The sequence below is a fragment of the Grampus griseus genome (genome assembly GCF_964374135.1).
Source record: "Grampus griseus genome assembly, chromosome: 13".
Lineage (NCBI taxonomy): Eukaryota > Metazoa > Chordata > Mammalia > Artiodactyla > Delphinidae > Grampus > Grampus griseus.
The window spans coordinates 87,178,245-87,205,686 of NC_139007.1; the positions used below are offsets into that span (position 1 = coordinate 87,178,245).

A 27,442-nucleotide genomic window follows, 5' to 3' on the forward strand; every position below is an offset into this window, starting at 1 on the left:
GGGTGGGGCACAGCTGGAGGGAAACCAGGAAGGAGGTTACCTCTGCTGCTACTTTTACGAAAGTATCTTTGGTGGCGACAGTCTTCTTGTCCCTCTGACTGTGAAGGACCTAGTTTTGTGTCCGTAAATATACTAGCAAGCAAGTCAGACTTGGGTAGATCAATTAACGCCGTTTGGGCAGCAGGATGCCTGTTGTGAGCGCACCGGAGGGACGTTGGGCAAGGAGTGCAGCAGTTACAGGAGGAGGCGCTGGGGTCAGCCTGCCCCTGGGGCGCCCTGTAGAGGCTGGGGCGCCCTGTAGAGGCTGGGGCTCACTCCTGAGGGCTGAGGAGGCCGGAAGAGGGGGCCTCCATCCTGTTCACTTCTCCAACTTGGTCTGGGGGCTGGGGAAGCGGGAGCATCCTTTCAGCTCCTGGCCTCAGAGTACCTGCCTTTCTGCAAATCTTGGTGGGCTGAGGTTCCCGGGAAGCCTCCTTCCTGGAGGAGCCCCGCAGAATGTGCTCCCTGGTTGCTGTGGTGAAGGCGGGGGGGGGGGCTCTCTATTGCGACTACCCCAGATTCCCACCCAGTGGGGGACAGAGGAAGGAGGTTTGCCTCCCTAGCCAGCTCACCTCCTGGCCCTGGGATGGAGGGGACAGCGTTTGCTCTCAGGACCAGTTAGGAAGTCCAGGTGGGTCCTGCCCTCAGCTCCCCCACTGCCATCCCCCGACCCACCTCCTGGGGGCCAGGCGAGGCCTCTGTGCCCGGGCCGTGGGGCAGGAGCAGAGGTGGTCAGCCTTAGCCGTGTGACCCTGCCCGCCATCCCCTGCTGTGGACAGTGTCAGGCACACAGCAGTCCCCAAGCCCTGGTCCCGCTGCCTTGAGGAGGAATAGGTTCGCTCTTCTGCGGGAGAGGATGGGCTTCTTGGGCCTGTGAGATTTCAGCTAGGCCAGAGCTTTCTCTGCAGACTCCAGCCTCCCGAAGCTCCTCTGGCCTTGCCCTCTGCCATCAGTCAGGTCATTATCACATGGGCATTTGCCTTCCCACTTTTGCAATCTTCCCCCACGTCGCCTCCTTTTCTGCTCTCTTTTCCCTTGTAAATTTGTGGCTTCAGAAACTCTACTGCCCTCTCTTTGGAGGGATTTCTGTAGAGAGGAAGGAAGTCCCGACCACGGTCGCTGAGTGAACTGGGGCTGTGGAGTGGGATGCTCTTTTGTTGGTTTCTTTTTTTTCTCTTTGCTCTAACGGGTATGTATTTCTCTTATTTTGACCAAAATTGATAAACCTACATATAAAACAAACCCATCATTAGCTATCGCCATTGTTCCAACAGCAGAGGGCAGACACCCGATTTTATACATCTGGGCATCTCTGACGGGGATGGATCCTAAACCATTTGTAAGACTGTGTTGTGTCATGACTTAACTGGAAACATTTTTTCCCTTCATAGTGGTAGAAAAAATAACAGCATGCTTCCAATTGACTGTGTTTTCTATGTTCCAATATTTTATAGGTGGAAAATAAATTAGGAATGTAAAAAAATACTGAAGAGTTATAAAATAACCTGACAAATTCTTAAAATGACAAAACAATTCTACAAATAAATAAAGGACTAGAAACAGCCCCTGATGATCCCCATCACCAACACTAAATAATAAACAAAAAAATAAAATTTGAGGACATTCTGTTTTGGCTGAATCTTTTCAGGCATGCTTTCATGTTGACCAGCATTCCAAATGATGTTCTTCAAAAGCTCCAGCACTTACAAACTCTCCCTTAATTAAACATTAAGTGGATGGTTAAGAGATTGTAATATTAGTTGCATTGTCTGATTAAAGCAGATTTCTTTAGTATCCTTGAACCTCCTTCTAGATAACAGATTCAATCTGAATAGTCAAGATTCTCTCCTAGTAAATCAAGATGTGTTTCCATGGAAATAGTTTCCATGGATATATATATATATATATATATATATATATATATATATATATATATATATATAATCTTATCTCCCTCTCTCTCTCTCTCTCTCTCTCTCTATATATATATATATATATATATATATAGAGAGAGAGAGAGAGAGAGAGAGAGAGAGAGAGGTCTCCTGTGAAACTAAATGATGCATATCTTCTTATGTTGCACATCTTCTTATGTTGAACATCTCATAACCAAGAACCCATGTTAAGCAGCTTACCATCTGTTTTCTTCTAGGAGTTTTAGGGTTTCAGGTTTTATCTTCAAGTCTTTAATCCATTTGGAGTTAATTTTTGTGGAAAGTGTAAGATAGGGGGCCAGAGTCATTCTTTTTCATGTGGCTGTCCAGCTTTCCCAACACCATTTGTTGAAGAGACCGTCTTTTCCCCATTGTATATTTTTAGATCCTTTGTCATAAATTAATTGACCATATATGCATAGGTTTATTTCTGGGCTCTTTATTCTGTTCCATTAATCTACGTGTCTGTTTGTATGCAATACCATACTGTTTTAATTACTATAGGTTTGTAATATAATTTGGAATCAAGAAGTATGATGCCTCCAGCTTCATTCTTCTTTCTCAATATTGCTTTGGCTGTTTGGGGTCTTTTATGGGTCTGTGCAGATTTTAGAATTGTTCTATTTCTGTGAAAAATACCATTGGAATTTTGATAGGGATTGCATTGAATCTGTACATTGCTTTGGATAGTATGGACTTTTTAATAATATGAATTCTTCCAGTTAATAAACACAAAATATCTTTCCACTTATTTGTGCTTTCTTCAATTTCTTTCATTAATGTCTTGTTTTCAACATATAGATCTTTCACCTCCTTGGTTAAGTCTGTGTCTAGGTATTTTATTCTTTTTGATACAATTGTAATGAGAATGTTTTCTTAATTCTCTTTCTGATAGTTTGATATTAGTGTAAACAAAGGCAACAGGTTTTTGCATATTGATTTTGTATTCTGCAACATTACTGAATCATTGATTAGTTCTAATAGCTTTTGATGGAATCTTTAGGGTTTTCTATATATAATATTATGTCATCCGCAAATAGTGGCAACTTACTTCTTCCTTTCCAATATGGATGATTTTTATTTCTTTTTCTTGCCTAATTGCTGTGGCTAAGACTTCCAGTACTGTGTTGAATAAAAGTGGTGAGAGTAGACATCTTTGTCTTGTTCCTGATCTTAGACGAAAAGCTTTTGGCTTTTCACCACTGAGTATGATGTTAGCTGTGGGCTTGTCATATATGACCTTTATTATGTTGAGGTATGTTCCCTCTATACCTACTTTGTTGAGAGTTTTTACCATAAATGGGTGTTGAATTTTGTCAAAGCATTTTCTGCATCTATTGAGACGATCATATAATTTTTATCTTTCATTTTGTTAAAATGGTGTATCATGTTGATTGATTTAGGGATGTTGAACCATCCTTGCATCCCTGGAATAAATCCCACTTGATCATGATGCATGACCCTTTTAATGTATGGTTGAATTAGGTTTGCTAACATTTTGTTTTGGATTTTTGCATCTATGTTCATCAGGGATATTCGCCTGTAATTTCCTTTCCTGGTGGCATCCTTGTCTGGTTTCATATCAGGATGATGCTTGCCTGGTAAAATGAGTTTGGAAGTGTTCCCTCCTATTCTAATTTTTGGAAGAGTTTGATGAGGATTGGTATTAATTCTTCTCTGAACGTTTGGTAGAATTCACCAGTGAAGCCAGCTGGTCCTGGACTTTTGTTTGCTGGGAAGTTTTTATTTACTGGTTAAATGCCCTTGCTAGTAAGATTTTCTATTTCTTCATGATTCAGCTTTTGTAGGTTGTATGTTTCTAGGAATTTATCCATTTCTTCTAGGTTGTCCAATTTGGCATATAATTGGTCATAGTAATCTCTTATGACACGTTGTATTTCTATGGTATCAGCTGTAACTTCTCTTTTATTTCTGATTTTATTATTTGAGTGCTCTGTCTTTCCTCTTGGTGGGACTAGCTAAAGGTTTGCCAATTTAGTTTATCTTTTCAGAGAACCAGCTCTTAATTTCGTCGACCGTTTCTATTGTCTCTTTAGACTCTATTTCATTGATTTCTACTCTTTGTTATTTCCTTCCTTCTACTGACTTTGGGTGGCTGCATTTTAATATTCAGCTTAGAGCGGGGAGAGGAGGGTTTTAATGGAATACCATCCTGGCATGTGCACTAGGCTAAGGAAGGGTGAGGGGTTTCCGAAGGTAATTGAAATGTTTCTTAATTGGAGTATCTTCTTACACTGCTTTCTGTTGGTATAGCTCACATCTGTGTGGTCCACAGGCCATGGAGTGTTCCTGGCAAGTCATATTTCTGTTGCCATTTAAAACCTTTTTCCTTCCCCTTAAAGGCAGGTCTCACAAAAAGAAAAGATGCCTCCATTGTGGTTAATAAGGAGGGAGACTCCAAAGGTAGTTTGGGTCATCTGAGTTAGGAGTTCGGCTGCTACACGTTTGACTAGCTCTGCATCTCTCCACTGTCACACACCTGCCGTCATTAGTCTTGGTAGTGATGGGCTCTTTCAATTATTATTACTTTAGCTCTGTAGCTGTTATATTCTATACATTTCATATACTAATACATGTGATTTCATGAATGAAAAGGCAAAAACCGCTTCTGGACGTTCTGGATACAAACAGATTTCAAGGAGCCTGTGCTGGCTCTCGGTAGCTGTGCCGTGTTTGACCTGATGGAAGGTTGGTTCCTTAGACTGGGTTTGTCTCTGGCCGCAGAAATACATCCTTTCGGAATGATGCAGTCGTGTCCTGTCAACTTTAGAGGGAACATGCTCGCCGTAAAAGTAGCAATTTTGTATTTGGTTTTGCGAAACAGAACTTTCTTCGAAAACGTTAAACCTGACCTTGGAAAACACTGCAGTGGGACTGAAGCATCACCAGTGAATCAAAAACAACTGCAAAGTGCTTTTTTGTTACCTGTTTGGTGGTGGATCTGAAGCAACATGCCAAGCAGCGCCAGGCGGTGATGGCGTCTCTGTGGCTCGAAGGTGTGGACGGTGTGGAGGAAGGATCCGGCACTGCGGGGTCAAAGCTGGGCTAGGGTCCTTCTCCTACCACTTACTACTCCTGTAAACCTGGGCTGGCCCTGTAATCGCCTTGGCCTTATTTTTATCTTCCGTAATATATGGGCTTTGCTGACTTTCCATCGAGTTAATTAGATGACTTGTATCAAACACCCAGCACATTCCAATCTATTAAAAATTTCCATAAAGTGTCTGAAAACTGTTGTCACAATACATATCGTAAGGCATCGTGAGACGGCAGAAGAAATTTGTCCACATGATTTTATTGAGAACAGAGACAGATTGAAGTTATCTGTTACTTAAATGTCTACAAATAGGGACAAGAGGCTTGGGTCAGGCTAAGGGTCCACCCAGTCTGTGCCTTAACAGAACCTATCCCGCTGACTTAGTCTCACGGTCACGGTGAAGGCCAGCTCCCCGAGCACTGTCGAACTGTGTCAGACCACAGTCAGCTCTGTCTGTCTGTGACCCCCTCTTTAGCCCTCGGGTTTCTGGAGCTGGGGGCTTGGGCTAAAAGCCCAGGACTGATGTGAGGGTCATGGGCTGAAGAGAACAAACTTAAGGGAAGACACAGCTCATCCAGGTGAAGAGGCAAAGAAGAGGCCAGAGACTCCAGAAACCACCGGAAATGGCCAATTCTCTTGTACAGAGGTAAACTCTGGGGGTAATTCTGAGAGTTGACAGGACACACAAGGACACAGAGGGGACAATTATCCAGAATTCACCCAGGGGAAAGAGAGTGAACCTCAAAGACTCTTCTTGCCAGAGTTAAGCAGAAACTGGGAGAACATATTAATAAGTGATTGACGGTGATTGGTGGGTGGGGTGACATCCGGGGCACACACACTGGCCAGGGCTTGCTCATGCCCACTCAGCTGACCCTCAGGATGAGTGACTCCCGGGTAAGTTCTGTGAGACACCGAATCAGTAGGGACATTTGGTTAAAGATCTCATGCTTTGCCTATTGAGGTGGGAGAATGAGCTGAGAAAAATTTTCTGGCCAAACACGAATTAGCCAGAAATAATAATTAAATTATATCATGCCTACAGCAAGAAAAAGAATCCTTCTGCAATTTTAGCATAGTAAAATAAATAAAAAAGTAAGCCAGTACGCCTTATACAGCATTTTGCTAATGGCCTAAGAGGGAAAGTCAGTTCAGAAATGCGAGGACGGCTGGAGTAGTGGGTCATTAGTTTCTCTTTATCATAAGGTTCATCAGTGACAAAAATTTAAATTCTGAATCCATCACCCACGATTTAGAATGGGCCCTTATCTTCACACTTCCAGGAGAAGGGAACTTCTTCAACAGGCTTGTCTGTCCTGTAGGGACTGTTTGGAAAACACTGAGCTGATTATTTCCTGTCTTAATTTTGAACTAAGTGAATGTATTCTTTCTAACACTGCACCCATCTGGTATCCATGCCAGTAATAACTTTCCTGGAGACGTAAGAATGACAGACAGACATAACTATTTCCCAGTGTTTTTAATAAATGTATTATTTTTCTGCGTAAAAATGGAAACTGCTTGTCTCCCAACTCTACTTCCAGCTTCTCTCAGAAGCTAGCACTTGGCATCCAGGCCCCTGTGAGCACCTCCGGCCTGAACTGACAGTCTTTGGATCTTTGGACGATACATTTCATTTATCTTTCTGGACTTCCTGAAGTTTTGTTGTGAATACGTGAGACATGTGTTGAGCTTCTTGAATCAAAACCTAGAGAGCCATGGGGGTTTCTTCTGCCCCCTCCCCTGCTTCTCCCTACCTCAAAGGAGGTGCAGTAGAAAAGCCAGAATGGCAAGTTTTGGCATCTGGGGTCTGGTCCTGCCTTTGTTGCTCATGTGCTCTGGCTAAGACATTTGCCCTCCTTTGCTTTGTTCTTCATCTTGAAGTTGTGAGGGTGAATGAATGAACATGCGTTCAATCTTCTGACTTCTATAGAAAAGTGCACAATAGCAAATAAGTATTTCAGCCATCGGCTTGTAGTTCTCTCAATAAAGCAGAAAGGAAAAACAAAATTTTAGCGGCGAATGCTTTGAAAGGTTTCACATGCAAATTTTCCTCTTTGGATGATCTTAGAATTAGCGGTATGCAGTATTTCCTTTGTATTTTTACCTCGATTTTTGATGAACGTTTCCTACCAGTGTTCCTTGGTTACTTTGCCATTTACAGCTGCTCTGCTCACCTGTTTCTCAGACCCAAGAGCAGTCCCAGTTTTATTATAATTTCCTTCTCAAGCCAGGAGGAATGTGTTTAAGTACTTAATAGATCTTCTGGGCTCTGGAATTTGAAGGAGAATTCCCAGAGCCGCCCTCTCTCAAGAGGAGATACTTTCCTTCCCCATCTTTCCATGGCTCTATGTGTGTCGCTTTCCTCCTGAAAATACCAAGATCTCTACCTCCCTCCCCTGTGTGGGACCCAGGGGTTGGAACAGCCCTGCCTTTGTCTCAACAGCCAGGCCCCAAATCTGCGGATACAGCCCTGCCCACCCCCCAACTCATTGCCAAAGCTTCGGATTAAACATGGGGTTAAAAAATCCGATTTGGATTTTCTGTTTTGTTCTTTTTCTCAGTGCCCCTGACAAGTCAATTGAAGCATTGTTCTTGCAAATCTTCACTCCTCTGGTTTTCTGTGGGAGCTAGAATTAGGGCTCTTTCCTGTAAAGCCGTAAGCCAAGGAGAAACTATTTCAGCAATGTTGTCTGCAATGGATACTGTCCAGAGCGCAGAATTCTCTTGGTTTCCCACCAGTCTCCACCGACGAGTCTGCAACCTCTACACCCCCCGTGCTTGCTTCAGAAACACCTGAAACGCTTTCAAAGCAGGCACGTTCCCGCCAGCCACACTTGCCCCAGGTCACTGCTACGTGCAAGTCAGACCCGAGATCTTTAGGTCCCTAAAAGCCCCCGAGTGGATTCACCTGCAGAAAAATGCTGTAGGTGCGCCACGCTCCTTGAACCTTTTGGGTGGTGTTGCGTGTTGTGCTGACAGCTGCCCTTACTGGAGAGCCAGCTAATCACTCAGCAAATTTGAGAGGCGACAACCTGGGCTGGACGAGGTAGCATGAGAGCCCAGAGTTCCAGGAGACCGAGGATGGCTGGGGACTGACCTAGGCTTCGAGTTAACTCTGTGGGATGCACCGGTCACTAGAGCCGTTCTTGCGCGGACCGGGTCAGGGCCCTGGGATGGGAGGAGGGCGATGCGCATCTTGTGGTCGTGCCGGGGATCCTCCCAGGGTGCGCGCGCGTTGGCGTGGGCACGCGTGTGCGTGTGTACACGCGTGTGCGTGTGTGTGCGCGCGTCTGCGCGCGTGCAGGGAAGGAGGCAGGCGCACGCAGCACCCGCGGGATACAGCACAGCCCTGGGGGCCCCCTCTCCATCTCCTGCTGCCGCAGACCCGCGCCGGGGCGGCCCCTCGGCAGAGCGGGCGTCCAACCTCAGCGAGCGGGGCGCGGCGGCGGGCGCGGGGGGTGGGGCTGGGGGGCGGGGGGGAGGGAGGAGGGCGGGCGGGCGGGCGGGAGGAGGATCCGGGAAGCTCGGCAGTTATTTGACAGGAGCCAGGGAAGCCGCAGAGGACGCGGAGGACCGCCGGGTGCCGGGAGGGCAGCTGGTTGAGTCCGGGCCTCCCGGAGCGCTGGGGAAGAGGACCCCGAGCAGCCCCTCCGCCGGCTCCCCGGCCGCCGTGCCAGCGCGCAGGGCGCGGCCGCTGCTCCGAGCGCCGCCCTCGCCCTCCGGGGCCGAGAGCCCCGCCGGCCCCGCGCCCGGTCACCATGCTGCTCCCCCGGCTCTGCTGGCTGCCGCTGCTCGCGGGGCTGCTCCCGCAGGCGCCCGCGCAGAAGTTCTCGGCGCTCACGGTGAGTCCCAGCCCGCGGGGACCTGGCGGTGGCGCCGTGCCGCCTCCTGCCGGGATCCGGCGGGGTCCCCGCGGTCCCCTCAGGCCGAAGCGCCCAGGCACGGGGAGCAGGTGACCCTCGGGGAGGTGGCGCCTCCTTCCGCCCGCGCGGCCGAAACAGGTGGGGCCTGGGCGGTTCGGCGGCGTGTGCGCGCGCGGGGCTGCTGGGGTCCCCCCGGCACGGGTGACGGGCCGGGGGTGCGATCGGGGATCCCGTGCCGCCCCAGCCACGGGGGGTGGGCAGGGCCTCGCGCGGAAACCAGGTCTCGGGACGAGGGCGCCGCCCGGCGGATTGTCCGAGGGCGGCCCCAGCGGGGCCTCGGCACCCACCCGGCCCGGTGTGTCCCGGGCTCGGCTCTCGGCGCGCGGCCGCGCGGACCGCGTGGCGCTTGCCTGCCGAGGGGGCCCTGCTCGTGGGCCCTGCAAGTTTCGCCTGACCCTCCCGGAGACCCTCCCTACGTGAACTTGGAGGAAGCAGATGACACGACAAGTGAACATTGTCTTCCTTCCTGCTTAGAGCAGGCAGAAATTGGGGGCCCCCGGGGGCTCCGCGTCCTGCGCTCCCCGGCCCCGGGGCCCCGCGCCGGGTGTACCGAGCGCCAGGGTCACCGCGCCGACCGCGGCGGCTTTTGCTTTCTTAGCTGCGACTTCTCGGCGGGGCCCGGCCGCCCGGCGCGCAGTGCCAAGCGCGGAGCTCCGCGCAGGGGCCGAGCCAAGCCGCCGGCCGCCGGCTGGTCCCTGGTGTCCCAGCCCCCGGCTCGGGCAGACCTCGTGGGCTTGCAGTGTTTGCAAACCCATAATTAATGCAATCTGCAGAAACGAAAACATTCCACTTAAATGTGTTTTTGAACAAGTGCTTGAGAAAACACGAAGGGAGAGAGAACACCTCTGGTGGGGAGATGCTTTTAAGTGGCCGGGGACTCGTCCTGAAGGCGTTTATTGTATCGAAAATACCGACGGGTGAGATGGGCTGCAGTCGGGTTCTGCTTTTCAGCAACGCTCAAGCAACCCCCGAGTCTCTTTTTCATTTTTTTTTTTCTTTCCTTTCGAGCAGTACCAGGAGGGAGTTAGTGAGTTCACGGTTCATACCTAAAATTCTTCTGGGGTCCCTGCCTTGTGTCTCACAAATGACTTGTAGATTAGAAACTGCTAACTGGAGCTTGAAGGAGGTTTTCACACGCTCAGCTTTCCCTGTAGAGCCTTTATCTCCGCAGAGGGGCGGTGGAGCAAGCCTTGCTCGATGTATCCGTGTGTCTATCCATCTATACACACACAGGCGCTTAGACGCCCTCCCCCGCCATAGCGCATGCAAGGCCGCAGAGAAACAGACCAAGTCTCAAAATGAGACCCCACGTTTCTTCCAGAGATGAAGCAGCAGGTTGTCCATGGTGGCCACAGATGTCCTGAAAGTGCCCAGGGTACACGTCATCTGGGTGCTCCCCTGGGGGAACCTCCTGGGTTGGAAAAGCAGAATAGGGCGTTAGTTATTGGAATAACTGAAATCTCTACAGGTTTTCTTCTCTTTTCTGCCCTCCACTCTTCTTCGTTAAGCATTTACTTTAAGCCCCTCGTACTTTGCCTTCCCAAGGCTGCTCTCAGGAGTTCCCGGGTGGCAGTGATGCCAGCTACAGGTGGGATTCTTGTGCAGAAATGGTACATATGTGGCCCCCTTTGACTGTACTTCCTGAGGAAACCTTTTGCCTTACAACTGCTTTTGCAGATAAAGCGCTGTGCTGCCTTCGCGCCCAGGAGAAAAGCTTAAAGCCACGACATATTTTGGCAAACTCCCCCCGCCCCCCGCTATCTAAGACATCAAGAAGTTTTGCTGATGGGCCGTGAGGGAATGTCGGAGGTGCTGGATTTTCTGTGGTGCTCATCTCTTTTCAGATCGTTTCCCAGTATTGGGGGATCTCTTGTTTCCAGAGCAATGGCTTTCTCTCGGCAAGATTTACATCTGATCTTTAATAAATCAGAGAGACAGTGCCCGTCCCTGGGAGACTGGGAGTGACCACTAGAAGTCGTCTGGACGTGTGGCCCGAGGCGAGTTACTTAGCTTTCTTCATTTTCAGTGTTCCTATCTGTAAAGTGGGGATGAAGCGATACCCTGCGTTTAGCGCGTTGCCGGGATTAAAGGTAAGGCGTTTGTGCACGAACCCGGCATGTGTCTGCTCTGTAATTCACCTTATTCCTGACAGCAGCCATGCCGCTGGGCCCGATGCCATGGTTTTCACAGGTGTCTGTGTCACTCAGGTGTGGGGACACTGGCCTCACGGGGGTTCTGTCTGTCAGGGGCGTGTGTGTAGAGCACAGGGCTTTGCTCTGGGTGAGTACGAGCTTTACTGAGGTGGATGGTGTCCGCGTGGACGGGCAAGTGAGGAAACTCGCCCGTCTGCCCCCTTCTGTACCACCCTTTCTTCTCACGTAGAGGCAGGAAGAGGCACTGCCTCTGGGGGTTAGAAGCTTGTTGCTGGCTCCCCTGCATGACGCCTTTGTTTTCCTCTCCCTATAGAGAAAGGTCTTAGTTTGGGGACAGTGTTGCCGGATGTGTCAGTGGGTTTGATCACCTCTGCTACTTGCTGTTTAAGACTAAGAGAAACTGCTTTGCTTGATAATTGTCTTTTTTTGCCACCAAAGTTATTCTTCAGAAATGGCACCTTTGTGTGTTTTCCTAGGACTTTCTGAGGGTTTGCCTAATCGCCTGGTCATCCGTGAGCCCCGTGTTGTTTCCAATCAGCAGACGGTGCTGTGAAGTGTATCGACCCTTCCCGAATCTTGGTCCCCCTCTGTTTCTTCCTTCTTCTTCTAAGGCCGGATCATGTCCATTTTTTCATGAGAATGGTTGACTTTTTAAAAAATTTCTGCTCATGGCCGAGACTAGGGAATACCTGCCAGTGTAAGTGGTCTGGTTACACATCATTCTACTCCTCAAAGATGATCGCATCATAGGGGCGGTTATACGGACTTAGACAGCCAGTAACCCTGGCCCTGGGTGTTTCCTTCCGGGCTGTGAGGCACAATGTGCCCCGTGACCCCTTCCCCGGAGTGTTTGCGGGGGGCAAGTGGATTGATTTTAGAGCTGCCTGAGGGGAACTCTGCCCACACTGAGGACGCAGAGGCCGACGGCCCCCCTTCTCATGTGGCTTCTGGCCACCGTGTCGATGCTCCCCCGGTTCCTGTCCACCACTGAGCTTTCTTTGCTCCCAGGGCACATTGTGTGTGTTTTCTCGTTGATCTCCCAGCAGCCTAACCAGCAGGGCTCTGCCGTGTCCATATTCCAGAGGCCCTGTTGGAGCCCCGGACACTGCCCTGATCCAGATGCTTAGAAATTCAACCCGAGGTTGTTTTTCTTCCCTAGGCAGGGTGGAGGGCTTCCCTGCACTGTTTGCTGCTGGGTCTCCTGTGAGAATGGTCCAGCTCGACCCTGCCCCTTCCCTCCCAGCCTGGCTGGCCTCCAGCACACGGCGAGGGCAAAGGACTTGTCGGTCGGGGAGACGTGTACCGACAGAGTTGAAGTGGCTGTTTTCCACCCCTGTGTGTATCTGTTTGCTTTGAAAGAGAAGGAAGGAGTTGGGAAGGCAGGATTTGCTCCCATATACATGTGACAGTGTGTCATTATTGGCACGAGAGGGTCTAATGTTGATGCTGCTGGGATGTTGGCGTGGCCCCGCCAGCTCCGGGCGACTGTGGACCATCCTGCTTGACGCTGTTCTCACTCACTGCCCGGGCTCTCAGGGAACGGTTATGGTTTCTTTCTTCTCCCGCTGCAAATGCGCTGAGTACATTTGCTGCTCTGGGAAGGCTGCGTTTCATTCATCAGCAGAAGACGGACCACGGAGGTGGTTAAGGGAAAGGAAACTAAACATCATCAAAATTTTCCAACCTAGAAGCCCATTTACATGGCGACTACAAACCCAAACATCTGGAGGAGTAACTTTAATTTTGATTTGAAATCAAGACCATAAATAAAAGTATAAGCAACTTCAGGCTATAACAAGACTGTGCAGTAAACGGGCATTGATCTAACCAACACAGGTCGCGATGGTTCAGAACAGAGCAGATTTCTAAGTAATTCTATATCAAAATAAGCCTTCCTGAGAGTCTAGGAATTTAGAATGAGGCTGTTATTAAGACTGGCAGTGGAACACTGGCTTAGAGGGCACGGGTAACGTTTCATATGTTTGAATTAAAAGGTACACTATTCCGCACATACGAGTCATAGACGCAGAGTGATGAACTTCCAGGTAGATTTTGGAATTGGAGAAGAAAAATTAAGAGATAATTTTCTGAGTTCATTTATAGGAAACTAGAACGGTCACCTTTATGTTTCCCCAGTTGACGGTGTTGGTCATGGCACAAGATCCCCCTATTAATATCTGTCTCTCTCTAGAGCTTAAGTAACACTTAGTATATTGAGTATTTAACTGAAGCCCCAGAGAGGAAAGTTTCAGAAAATGAAATCTTAGTTTCATACGGGCTAAGAAGAAGTTACTCTAAAGGGATAATCACAGGCATTCTTGTGTGGGTCTGTAGTCCCAGGCCGAAGACCAAAGAGCAAGGGTTTGTAGTAAGACGCAAATAAAGAGGCCAGTGAGATGGCCCCTCACGTTTATAGTGTCGTGATTGAGAAACAAGAAATTATAACCGCAAACTTGTACTAGCTGTCCAGATTTCATGAGAATTCTCAACAGGGAGGCCCTCTCGGGATGTCTAGTAACACTGTAATTATATTCAGGTTTTTATTACGTATGGCATACTGTGGGATATTAACCAATTAAACTGGCAGTTAAGGGAAGGTGCAATGTCAGTACAGTAAGTGAACTTTTTCTTCCTTCAACACGTATCTTCCCTCTTTTTACTTTCTTCTTTTCCCTGGTCATCTTTTTTCTTTATCTTTTAGGCCTCTGCCCAAATTACAATGAACTTCCTTTGCTTCTCCTGTGACCATTAATGTTACTGTTTCTTTTTTAGCGCTAGCTGAGATCCGTAAGAGGTTTTCTAGTTTCTTCCCCTCATACGCTTGCCCCTAAGAGCATCTGTAGGCCCCTCTACCGCGCTCCGGCCTGGTGCTGTGGGCAGGCCACTGCAGTCACTTTATCCCCAGCATCGTGTTACCGGCCCTGTCCATCAGCAAGCCCACGCCGACGGCAGAGTTTTAAAATGTTTTCGTCGGGGGGTAAGCCAACTCTTAGCATTTGAGGTTGCTGGCAAAGAGTCTTCCAATAATAGTGAAGTCCCAGAAAGCATGACGAGTTTAGATGCACACGGTCGTCTGTGGTGTTTGGTCCCTGGTCCAGAACACTTCAGGATGCACGGCAGAATCTATTAGGTCCATTTCATTTGGGATGTTCTCACATCTGTTGGGTTTTAGTCACAGCTGAAAGAACAAGTTCGTCACCTTGTTAGCCCCCAAATGCTCTAGTCTAGAGGTGGAGCTTGCCCGAGGTGGGTTGTTTTGTGTATTTATCTTTGACTCTGTTCCGTATAATCAAGGCTCCAGGAGCAAATGGGTCCAGCCTACCTACGAGATGACAGCATGGCAGACACGAGATTTCCTTCCTGGGATTAAGAAAAGCTGTCTCATTTCCCATGGCTTTGCCTGTCCTGGTCAGGTCTATCCCATACCAGCCCCCAGCGGACTGAAAAAGACCGACCCTTCCCTAGCCCAGGCCACGGTGGCTTGTGGGGTGGGGCCTCGGGGCCTCGGGGCCTCGGAAGAGGGTGGCACTGGCTCTTGTCTGATCCAGACGTGAGTGCTGACTGCTGGGCAGTGGACGCCTTACTCCTGCCAGGGAGACACATTTCTCCGTTTCAATGAAAAGTGCATAAGAAATGTTTTTTTATTACTCTGAGGAATGATGAAAAAGTACATTGCCCAGTGGGAAGACTGTTGATTTTAATTTCTTAGGGCACCTTGTCCGTTGAGGACGGTGAGATGTGTGGTTGCCATGGTTACCTCTGGCGTGGCTGACCCGTCTCGTGACAACTCTGAGCGTGTTAGGTGTTGTCGCTCTGACGCATAACTCACGACTGAACCCTAGTGTTGAGGTTTTGACGTGTAATTGCTCTTTTCTCCCTTTCTTTGCTCATGTCTAAGTGCTTCTGGGGCCCAACTTCATCTTCTGAAGAACCTGGCGTAGACTTGCCTTTTCCTCCTCGTATCTGGTTAACTGTTTCTGGTTACTCACATAACTAACTCAGGCACACGTTCATCTCTCTTCACATGAACTCCATCCACATAATTGCACTTTCCTTGCGCTACGATAATTTTTCTTATAACGTTGAGAAAAAGAGACAAATGCAAAGACACATCACAGAGCCGCTCTGGGTCACTTCCTCAGTTTCGGACGTCACTGTGGGGTCGTTCCCTACATGACACATCAGAGTCACATAAAGAGACGTCATAAGATACAGTCACGCCATTGATGAGAAACACTCTTAAGTATGGAGCAGAGAGTACAAAATAAAATAATTCCGTTTATGCTTATCATTCTAAAAAACAATTCAAGAGGTCTGAACGAAGGTATCTAGCGGAATCTAGCGCATTGTCTGTTTTCAGTTGTCTATCAATTCATTCCGCAGAGGACTTGGGTCTGTGTCATCAAGACTTAAAAAAAAAAGTACATTTAAAATTAATTTAAAAACTTGACCTTTGAAAGACAGAAGTGACTGTCCTGCGGTTTTGTGGTGGCTGCAGGCTTAAGACGGCCGAGTGAGTGGCATTTGGGAATTTCATGGCCAGCCTTGGGGTCAGGGTTCTGGGCAGCATGGCGCCCGGAGCCCTTCCTGTGACGTGACATCAGCTTTATACAGCAGGAGATACATGTGAAGGTTTCCCTCACTCCTTCTCAGAGATCAGCCACTTAAGTGTTTGCTGCCCCTGTTTTAAGGGACTGTCACCTTCTTCACAGGGAGGTGGCCGAGTCGGGGGCAGACAGACGGGGCTCAGTTCCTGTCATGTCCACCGCTGGTCAGGGCTCTGCTCTCAGGGCCGGGCCCGTCTGTGCCAGAGGGCCAGGAGCTGTCGGCCAGGCCACTGTGGCTGTTGCGTTGCACGTGCTTGTGTCAGAGGAGGAGGAGAGGAAGGTCCGTTTCTCCCGTGGCACCAAACTGACCGTGACATCAGGGCCCTCGCCAAGGAAAGTCTAGGCCAGGAAGACCTTTGTCCTTGGGAAACAGATACGTGGAAAGTTTTAAACATTAAAAAGAGAGATAAGGAGAAATTCTGGTGCCCTGCACTAATGCCGTTGACTATGGAATAAAACCTGTCATCGGGAGGTTCTCCTTGGACCTGGGTACCCTGGAGGACCTTGCTTTTAATACAGGCTGAGAAGCACATAATCTTTAAAATTGTCATCTACTGATGAATCAACAGTTCACATCATCTGCTTTCCTTGGGCCACGTACTTAGGTATTTAAGGAAGATCACTAGGCCTTTGAAGCCCAGATGCCCTCCGTGCCTCTTCTGTATCTTCCTGTCCCGACCCTTTCCTCCCAGGCCCGGTTCCGTCTTCCCGTGTTGGAGGGACTCGGAAAGTGAGGTGCGTTACGGACATCCATGCCCACCTGCTCCCACTTCCCACCCTCCCTTCTAAGGCATCCCCGCAGGTTCCCCCTCTGCTTTCTGAACCAAGCTCCGCTCTGAGCCCTGGTTGGTCCACACCCTTTGACGAGCCCTCAGGATGAGACACGAGATCTCAACAGAGGAGCATAACCTTGCTTGATGACACTGGGGTGTGGTTGGCCCACTTGCCCAAGTCACTTTCTGAATCTGAGGTTCCGTTAAGCCAGTTCCCCCCCCACCCCCGCAGCACTGTTTCTTTGAATGTTTTGAACCCGTAAGTGGTGTATACATTATTCCTGTTAAAACTAGATTTGCGTCCTGACCCCGTTACCAGGTTGGAACTGGCCCCTCAGGCTCTCGTAAATCTGAGCACTCCTCCACCTTCCTGTAAATGGGTTGGCCTGGGGACATTGAGGGATGGGCTGGGACTCACTCCCAGGAGATGAGACCCAGGGCCTTTTGTCTCTGCTGCAAAGATTCCCTGCACCAGGAAATATCCCCAGGGGATTTGGGTACGTGCTCCGGAAAGAATCGGTGACTTAGAAATCATCAAACACTAACTTGGACTCCCAAGTACGCGTCCTGTGACTCTTACTCAGGCCCGGTATGGACACTTTGTGAAGGAAGGTGTTGGACCCGCTGCGAGTACTCAGGCAGTGCTGGTCTCCACCCGTGCTGCACCGCACAGGGCTGCCGTCTCCTGGGCACACCGACTTGCTCTCCCAGCACCGGCGTGAGAACATCCCGCACGCGGACCGAAACTTCAGTGTAACGCAGTAAACGGTCTTTACAGCCTGCACTTTTCTCTTGTAAAGTAGAGAGAGCCGGTTTCCGGTGCTGCTAACAGCCCTGCCAAGCCGCCCTGTTCCTTTCGTGGGTGCGTGTGTTTTAAATTTTTGCAAACACCTCAGGGCAAGGAAAGTGAGTAACAGCTCTGACCTGAACGTACACGTCGACTAAGCTTGTAGCTTTGCAGGATCCACACATGATGGGCTCGTGCTCATCAGGTCTTCATTCTTCAGAGGTTTATCTTTTGGAGGGAGTTGCCAAAGCGAGATCTTTCTTTTCACTCGGAGATATAATCCAGGTGGAGTCACGAATCCCTTTCTCTGCGCCCGTGGCATCTCTCCGCCGTTTACACCCGGCTTGAGACGCAGGTGCGGCTCCAGCTGAAGCGCCTCTTCGTACTGTTCCGTCGCCGGCCACACGAGGGCGCCCGAGAGCAGCCTGCTCCGCCGGGGCGGGCGGGCAAGGGTCCGCGGGTGGGCTCGGGCTCCACCCCCCGCAAAGCTTCTGCCACTTGGCGACTTGGGTCGTCACCTAGCCTGGGTTCAGGCGCCACGTTCAACTTTACAGTTTTAGAGGTTTGACTCATGATGCAGGGACACTAAATTAGGGAATTAACAACCAAGGGACGTTTTTATTTGAGGTTTCCAGCAACTTTCTTTGGAAGTCTGGGATATGCAGGTTAAATTCAGGGCGATTACTCAAATACCAGGTAAGAGTGCTGTGTACCCGAGGCAGGATTTGGGCTTTAATAAATGAAGCCAGGAGAGATGCCCCAGTGGGCTGTCTGCTGGGCCCGGCTGCCGGCAGATGCAGCTTCCTTTCTGCCGCAAGATCTGGTCACTTAGTGAATGGATTTTATTTAGAGCAGTGGCTTCCCTTACTTGCAGGCTAAATTAATATTGTATTTCAGCGTTCTTTGGGGGTGGACGTTCTTAGACATGTCCATTTTATGATGGATTTTAACCCGAAAGAACATTAACTGCAGAAAATCAACAGTCTGTGCTCAGGCTTTCAAACCCTGTCTTCCAGCCGAGCCTTTTCCCAATAAAATCTGCAAACTCGCTTTGTTGGGGGAAGGCTCAGGGGAGGTGCGCCCCAGCCCCCGCTTCCCTCAGACACTTTCTTACCAACCTCTGGCCAGAAACCAGTTACATTTCTTTGCATCCGAAGATCTGAAGGTGGTTTAAAAAGTCCTAATTGGCCCCATTCAAATCCTCACCAACGTTCCCTGCCCTCGCCTCCTTTCTGCCGCCGTTTTCTTCCCTTGTTCGTTTTTTACATGACAGAGGAAGGCCAGCCTCACTGCCTGCAGCCGCGGCTGCAGGTCGTACCGCAGACGTTGGGTGGAGGGGCCATGCCCGTGTTCTGAGGTCCCTTCGCAGCTGTGACCTTTTCAGAACCTGGCTTATTTCCAGGCTCAGCCCGGCCTCGCCGTGGTCCCCGTGTCTATGAGGGGGACTCGGGGAGCCGGCAGGTGATGCTGGGTCCCAGAGGCTTCCTGAGACTCCGGGGGGCCTGGACGCCCGGCATCGCCCCTCTGCCCCCAGATGGCAGCGCAGTGGCGTGGACACGCCCCGGACGCTCTGTCCTGTCCCTGAGTGTGGAATCCTCGGTGTGGGCACACGTGCAGTGTCCCCCGAGTGCTGAGGTCAGGAAGTGGGCTGTGGGCTTAGGCCTGGGGAGGGGCCCCCTCAGGCCTTTCTTCCTGGGGACTGTTGCCACGTCAGCCCTGGTGCTCTTCTTATCCAACCCCCTAATTTAACACAAAAGGGTACAAGAATTTCATTGGCCAAGACATGGTAGAGAGTTAGTTAACCTCTGTGTCCCTCCTTCTCTGTGTGTCTCTGTCTCTCTCTGTCTCTCTCCAGCCCTCGGGCTTTCTGCAGTCTTGCACTGTGTGCACGTGGTCACTCCCAGCTGGCCTCGCCCTTCGTCCGCGCTGTGACCCTGCCAGGCTGCCTCCTGCCCACACCAGGGAGCTTGGCTCTCCGGTCAGGGCAGGGAGGACAGACAGGCCCGAGGACTGGGGCTCAGTGAAGTGGAGGGTCTGAGAAAATATGTAAATTAACCCAGAACTTGACTCAAAACCAAATTCTAACTTTTTAAAAAAAAATTACAAATGGTGTTTTTTTTCACTTTTTCTCCTTTAATACTACTTTCTGGGTTTTCCAGTTTCACTGAGCGCTCAGAACAGCCCTCTGTACCTTTGCAGCAGTGAGATCCAAGCTCGTAGGACTCAGCATCCCTCGCTGTCTCGGAACTCCCAAGGTAGAGCAGGGGACGGGGGTTGGAGGTCTGCCAGTGGGGCACCCAGCTGTGCCTGAGGTCGGGTGCAGGTAACTGACTCATCCTTCAGCCCAGCGCTCCATCAGTTTGCTTTTGGGATTCCCTTAACGCACATCCTGGGGAGTGGAGGGGCTTTGATGGAGAAAAGGTAAGCAAGAGCACCGTGAAACGTGTAAGTAAAATCATCGAATGGCACTCGGGCTGTGTCTGGACGTGCTTGGAGGAGTGATGGACCTGACCTCTCAGCTGGGTGCCCGTCGCTGGCAAACAGGTCACTGTCCAGCGTCATGCGGCCTTTTGTCCAGCAGACACAGCAATGGACAAGGGTTGGGGCCAATGTCCAGATGTCACTGTCAGAAATGTGGCCCAGAAGGTGGCTCTCAGCTGAGCCCTGAGGGTCTGGGAGGCAGCCAGGGGTGTGGGAGGGGGCTGGGAGCATCCTGTGCAGAGGACCACCCAGCAGACGGGTGGGGGCCTCATTTGGGGCCCTGGAAGGATGCAGGGGGTGAGCGGAGCATGAAGGGCCCTGAGGAGGGCTGGGCAGCCAAGAGGAGGCTTCCCAGGTGTCAGAGCAGAGGTGCAGGCAGGCTCCTGGAGCAGCCCTGATGCTGGGCGGGGGCCAGGCTGGTGGTGCAGGTGTGATGCTGGGTGAGGAGGCCCTCGGCCTTTCCAGCTGTTCCGCTGACTCGTCTTCACTGCAAGGCCATGTTCTCTCCTCCACCCACACCCTGGACGGGAACGGGGCAGCTGGCTTGGGGCTGGAATGTGAGTTTCCCTTAAAATGTGAAAGAAGTACACGGCGAACTTTGTGACAGGCGGCAGTCTCCCCCTGAGAAGGAGTGGCAGTGCCGGGAGTCTGTCAGCCCTGGAAGGTCCGACGGGCGTCCCACCCAGCGGAGGGACCCAGGGCAGTGGCCATGCTTCCTCCCGGTGACGTCCTCCTTGTGCTGACCTCCGTCGGGTTGGCCTCGTTTGAACTGGCAGCAAAGCCGTGCAGCCTGGTGCCAGATCAAGGTGAGATGGGAGAGAAGCCCCATCACCTTTTCAGGACAGTGCCTTAGAGTCTCGGGCGACAGGTGCAGTTGGTCAGAGGAGGGGTGAGGCTTCTTCTCCTGGGAGAAGAGCAGAGATTAGGTCCCCTGAGAGTGGTGGGAACGGCTGGGCCCTGGGGAGGAGCTGGCGAGAAGCAGAGGGGGCTTTAACAGCCCACGTGGGGACCAGGCAGGGAGCTCATCACGAGGTCAGGTTAACGAGCGCTGTCTTCACAGTTGTGCCTGCAAGATGTGCGCTCAGGGAAATAAAAGTGAAACTGAGGCAACAGGACTTGTAAGAAGACCTGGCCAGGGGCACGATTACGCACGTGAACGTAACGTGGCTACTTCTCCACGTCATGCTGGAATTGTTTCATCTGGGCAAACGGTACGAAATTCGGAAGAGTGGTGCCCCTCCTGGACGGCCTCGGTCTCCTGAGGTTTCCCGTCGCTCAGCCCCACTTGCGAGCTGTGGTAACCTGGGCTCTCCCGTGGGCTGTCGAGGGGGGTAGATGCTTAAGTACTTTGAACCAAAGCACGCGAGGCTTCGGGTTAACTGCATCCCAGGAACCAAAACCTCAGAGCAAACGCAGCCACCGCGTGGCCGCCGCTCCACGGCCTGTCTTTCAGGGAAGCCGCGTCCTGGGTGAGCCTGGAGGCCTGGGGACCATGACAGGCGGTGACAGTGGCCCTCCTGTGGGACTCGCTAAATGACAGTGATTCATTCCCTGTGTTTGCCTCTGAATTATGAAGTGACCCGGAGACACCGTTTGTAGAGATGCAGGATGCTGGATTCCAGTCTCACGTATGTGGTTGAAATCATCCTCTCACAGCATTGCGGTGGCCGAGGACACGTCTCCCAGCCGCCTCGGAGAGCCCTGCGGGACGGGGGGTGGGATGGCAGTCTGGCCTCTGCTCCCGGAGCCCGAATTCCCTCAGGGTCTTGCCGGGACTCCGTCTGGACAGTAGGCCCGGCGGAGGGAAGGCGCTGGCTTTTCCAGAAGCTTTGGTTTTCCAGAAGCTCTCTCCTTCTCTTCCCTTTAGTCTAAGAGGAGCATCCCTGGTCTGTTTCGTCTCTCATTGTAGCTGTTCCTGGCTCCCTTGCCTCGGGTTTGCTGTCCTTCTCTGTAGACACTGTAGGTCCTGTCATGAGACACACTCGGATGTGGGATTTAGGACAACTCGGGCCTCTAGGACTTGTTTGGAAAAGACTGGAGGGACCTTGTGATGATGAGATCCTGCATGTGTGTCCCAAAGACAAGGACGTCGCGGCTCTGGTGCAGGAGGACGCCTCGCTGCGGCCCCGTCTCTGGTCCTCAGAGGTGACTAGTGGTCACGGCAGGAGGACTTGGCCGGCCTCCCCAGGGGGCGGTGGTCTCACGGTGCCCACCCATCCTGGGGGTCTGGGGCTCAGGGGCCACCACTCCGGCTGTGGTTCCTGGATTTGCGGATTCTGGAGCGTTGGGTGAACCACAGGCTCAGCCTCCAGTGCTGCAGGAGGCGGACTGTCCTTTTCTGTCACCACATGGGTGACCCAGGCTGCCCTGGTCACCTTGTCCCCCCTGGGGCTCTGGCAGAGAGTCCGGCTCCTGGGAGGGAAGCAAGGCCCCGGGCTGGACCAGCACCCCCAGGAGCCCTCCCCCGCCTGGCTCTTCTCGGCGTGGAGGTACCGCGTGCCGTCCCTTCTGCTGCAGCCTCGCCTGACGCCTGCAGCGAGCCTGTGCTTTGCGGGCCTTTGCTCCCTTCTGCCCCTCGCTCTCCACAAACACCAGCTCTTTCCCCAGGAGGCCTTCCTGACCCTGTGGTGGGCCAGGCCAACTCCACATGCAGGAGCAGAAAGCTAGGGGTCTTCAGTTGTATATTGTGTATACAATGTTGTATATTGTATGCATTCCCCATACACAATATACAACTGTGTATACAGTGTTGTGTATTGTATGCATTCCCCAATATACAACTGTTGTGTATTCTTATTACCCTTCTCCTCTTATAACTAAGAGCTCATTTGTTGGGTGTAGCTTGGGGGTCAGCACGATGCAGCAGTTTAACTTAGGGAGCTTGTGAAGGGCTCCCGCTGCTGTGGTTGGTAGCGTGGAGGTCAGGGTGGAGGTGACGTTTCCTGCGTCCAAGACCTCGTTCGCAGTGACACCCCCCTGCCCCGTGCCCCATTTTGCAGATAAGGAACTTGGGACACGGGTGATTAAGCCAACCTGCCTGGGCCGGGTTGGCTCCTGGCACGAGGGCTCATGTAAGAAGGTGCTCTCAGCTCAGGTTCTGTTGAGTGAGGCACTCAGGCGAGAGGCTTGAGCCTGGCCAGCCACGGCCAGAGTGTGTGTGGCTGATTCCACTGGGTCCTCGGACGAGGACTCTGGGTCATGGGTGGGAAGCTTGCTGCGGCGTCTGCAGGGAACATTCCCCAAAGGGATCCTTGGAAGATAAGTTCTTGGAATTAGTCACATGTCGGACGACCCCAGGGAGGGCCGTGGGCGCCGTGGACCCGTGGCTGGGCCCTGGGTCGGGGTGTTTGCTGCCTGGGTGTTTGCCTAGGGGGTGTCTTGGCGGGAGCAGCCCCGAGTCTCCCGGGCTGTTCCTCCCAGTCCTTTCGTTTCCTGGTGTCTGAGTCACACGTAGCTTTCAAATAGCAGGTGTTTGGCTTTTATTGTCCTGATTGATCCATGTTTCTCTCACTGAGATTTTAAACTGTTTAGAGACCCTTTGAAGATACCTTTTAATTAATTGTAAATAAGATAAAATTCACTCTGGTTTACTGATAGCACAGAAGATTTTCTCAGGTGCACTTAACGTGCCTCATACTTACAAGGCTACACCAATGCGGTGCGTGCTTGAGACGCGTACAGTGAAACACCCTAGGGCTCCTCAAATGGAATAACCCCTAAACTCCAGTCCCCCAAGCAGTTTCTTAGGAAGAAATGACGGGATCTCCTTCTCAGGAGACTGGGGAATTAGAGGGAGCTTCTGGGGATCTGTTCATCAGCCCCTTCCTTTTATAAGGAGAGCCCTGAGGCCCCTGGCGGCTGGGGGCAGCCAGGTGTGCAGCCCAGGTGTCTGGACTCCGCATCCCCCGATTTCTGACACCCGCCTCTGCTGGCTGAATGTTTAACGTGAAACTTAATGCCAGATTTTAACAAAAATGATTTCAGCATCTAAATCTTCCTCGTGTCCTACATTCATTATTATAAAGAACTGATTTTGGTGGAAACGTGGTAATAGACAGTGACACTACTGCTTGAAATTAACAGATGCAAGATTTTGTGAATGTCATTGTGGCTCTTCTTTGGAGAAACGTTGGGTACGTGACAAAGTAGTGACCTGTGCCCTGGAGGACGTAAGGAGGGGCTGGAGGAGCCCCTCGGACCCTGGTTCCGACTCTACGAGCCCTGCACGTGTCCCCAAGATGCCTTACGCGGTGTGTGGTTGAAAGGATAAGGAAAACCTAATTGCATCCCCGATGGTGTTGAGCCCACTGTGAATTTCAAAGAATTTCTTGTAAGATCTTAGGCGCTTTTTAGAGAAGACCTAAGAGCAAGGTATGCAGGGTAACTTGCGGGTGTGTCTCCCCTTCACTGGAGGCAAAGGAAGGGTTGATCTGGTGGCTTTTCATTTGGCTGTTGTGCTCCACGTCTAATGCTTCCTTTCGATATTTAGTAAGAGCCTGATGTTGAGTTTCAGTGCAATTGAAAGCATTTTGGATGTTAACTAAAATCTTTGCTGTAGTAGCACCTTTCATGCAGTAGAATCTGCACCTTTAATTCCACAGAATCCATCTTTACATGGAGACCTACAGTTCTCATCGTTAAATTAGCAAATAATAGACACGTCCAATGGGAAGCTTGGCAAGAGGTGTTGGAAACACGCCCCCTCCCATGACGTCGGCTCTGCGCATGTGTATAGGGTGCTCAGGCCGTCCTGCTGTTTTCTAGGTGCTGGTACTTGAAGCTGTGATGTTCCAGGTCCAGGACGTGATAGGCATTGAGATGACACATTGGTTTCTCAGAAGGGTGGTCCCGTTGGCCACCACCCACCCCTGCTTTCTCTCGCCTGGGCACGGCTTCCCTTACAGGCGGTCCCATGGCAGGTTTTGTCCAGCTGCCCAAGAGGCCTGAGCTGTGCCCTGCCCACACCCACTCATCCTCTGATTCCCCCCTTCACTGTAGGCCTGAGTGACACGGGTCCCCAGAGCCCATCAGGGTAGCCTGCTTCTTGGGTAACCTAGGGATCCAGTGCCCTGAAGTGTAGTGAAGTTCGTGCTGATCGACCTACGATAGGTTGTCCTCGGGGAAGCTTGGCTTTGCCGTGAGTCAGGAACGCACTGATGTCTGCGGATTGAACGGTCCTTCCTCTGCGAGACGTGCTCCCTCTGTCCCAGGCCTTGCCCAGGTGGCCTTGGTTCGAAGGTTTGGGGCTCCTCAAGCTAGGGCTGGGCCCTGTCCTCCCTCCCAGCGGGTCCGTCGTGGCCCAGGCCTCGCCTGCCCCGTCCAGTCATGGTGCTGGACACACATGAGGCTCCCACTGGGGCTCTGATGACCGACTCCAGTGCCCACCAGGGATGGTAGGGGAGAGGAGTGCACGGTGGGCTCAGAGGACATGGGGGGAAAAGGCTCACTGAAGAGGCACCAGTGTGGGACAGACCTGAGCTCAGGTGCTCCCCGGCTGTCTTGTGCACTCAGGCTGTGGTGTCCTGACACTGCGAGGCACTGAGAACAGGAAGTACCCTTGGAGAAGGGCCAGGTGGGTGATGGGGAAGTAGGAGAAACTGATCTTCCTGCAGTAGCCTGATTCAGATGACCTCGTTGCAGGTTACCTGTAATAGTACAAAGCCGCTGGTACAAAGGTCCCCATGTTCATCTGAGGGTGCTCTTTGAGTCCCATTCCTGCGGAAAACAGACGTGGGACCCCAGGGACATGTGCTTCTGAGTCCTTGTGTCCTCAGGGGGTCACCACCGCCCTCCCCGTCTACCCAGGCCTCAGGTTCTCTGCCTTAAAATACTCCACTGACCCAAACCAGAAAACAGAAAATATCAAAATGCAGGGGGAAATGACCTGCATAATATTAAATAACGCGCCCCTTTTCTCCCCCTATATTTACCGTAAGGATAATCTCATCTTAGCACGTGGACACGTTCGTCGTGAAGACATCAAGCTGAGGTGCTTTTGCAGTTCTCGGCAGAGTGAAACAGGGTCAGTGGTTGCGGTGGCGGTCTGTTGACCGTTCTGCGTTCTAGCAGACGGGAAGAGTGTTCCCTAGTGATCTAAAGGGAAAAGCCGTGATTTCGAGTGGTTGAGAGGTTCCTAAAGTCCGGTAGTTTGATTTTTCCATTTGATGCACGTAGAGGGTTAAAGGCATCTGATATCAGAATATGAAGGGACGTGAGGACTTGGGGAAGGAACGTGGCCCCAGAAGGAGGTAAATCTGATGAAATGAAGTGAGGCGTCTGGACAGGCACGAAGAAGATTAATGTCCTGCTGGGTAATACCCTGCACTCTGGGAAAGCACCGAGCTGAAAACTTTTGTCTTTCCTAACACTTTTCAGACGACCTCAGGACACGGCAGAGGGCCAGGCGGGGCCCCAGGGCGTGTGCTCAGATGGCATCACCCGACGGGGTGGCACGAGGGTGGGGACGGAGACTTCCCCTGGTGGGGCCGGCGAAACAGGGCTGGGATTGGGCTCTGCCGTGCGGCAGTTTATCCCTGGTGTTTAAAATCTGCTTCACGTTGATAACAGCTCTGGGAGCTGGCCCTGCAGTTAATTCCTTCCTAGACAATTAACTGTCATATGTCCAAAATCCACCCACAGGGCCGCTGTCTGGGGCCGTCTGGGTGTGTTATTGTCATTGTGGAGCAATAGACAGGTTCTCCAAGAAGGAAACCAACACTTGGGGGTGATTAGCACGTGACTGGCTCAGACATAATCAGTTCTGTGAATATTCCGTTCCCACTGTTTTCTAACCTACCTGTTCCATGTAAGGTTCAGAAACCCAAGTGCCAGATACCACTGGCACGATGTACCCACCAGCCACAAGTAGACGGCCCTGCAGATATCCTGTATCCAATGTGTAACAGACTGTTACACGTTGATTATTGAACTTGTAAGTAGTCATATGTTGCAGGTTTCCAGATTTCCCTCCGGACCGTACTAGTTAACTTTATTCTACCATCATAGAAAAGGTATCTCTGGGATAACTTTGTGTTAAAGAAAATCGTTTGGGAAAAGAATAAAGAGCATGAAAGTACCAGAGAGTGAAATTGCAGATAAGCTGCCCAGAAGCCTGAAGTCCCTTCAAGCTAATCCCAAGGTGGATTAGCTGCCGTCGTGCGGTCAGGTCACCCGGACCCCAAGGGTGCTATGATCTGCATAGACGGGACCAGTGCTCTGAGGAGGGCGAGGGCTCCCCAGCCCACAGGAAAGCCCGGCCCGAAGCGTGGGCTGCTTATGTCTGGAAGATGCCCTCCCCATCACTGCATTTATCAGCGCTAGCTGCCCACCCCCATCACAGGAAGGGAACCCACTAGCTTGCCAGTGTCTTGCCGCTTCATTTATTCTGCAAAAAAGTAAGCTATTTGCCAAAGCTTCAACATGCTCATTCTTTTCTATTTTTAATAAAAATGATTTTCCCCATGGGTTTATATACTTTCTACTCAGGAACAAGCGGGCATAAATCCGGCAGCTCTCACTTTGCAGAGTCTTTGTTAAAAAATTCTTTTGGTTCCAGACCGAAGGCCAGCTTGCTCTTAACTTCCGGACACTTCTGAGTCCCCCCGCAGAAGTGCTGGGCTCCCCGTGGAGAGGTGTGCTCCAGTTGTCAAGGTGCAGACGCTGCTGGGCCGTCAGCTGAAAGAGG

At 51.3% G+C, this 27,442-nt stretch overlaps 1 protein-coding gene across 2 annotated transcripts in view; it reads left to right on the forward strand.

Annotated features, from left to right (window-relative positions):
- The first annotated feature begins 8,670 nt into the window (after nucleotides 1-8,670).
- The window catches only part of SMOC2 (SPARC related modular calcium binding 2), a 154,160-nt gene continuing 135,388 nt past the window's right edge, over nucleotides 8,671-27,442 (forward strand). For both annotated transcript variants that reach the window (XM_082668606.1, XM_082668607.1), the window contains exon 1: nucleotides 8,671-8,876. In XM_082668606.1, the coding sequence (XP_082524732.1) occupies nucleotides 8,793-8,876 (84 nt within the window). In that variant the 5' untranslated portion in view covers nucleotides 8,671-8,792. The remainder of the gene's footprint in view (nucleotides 8,877-27,442) is intronic.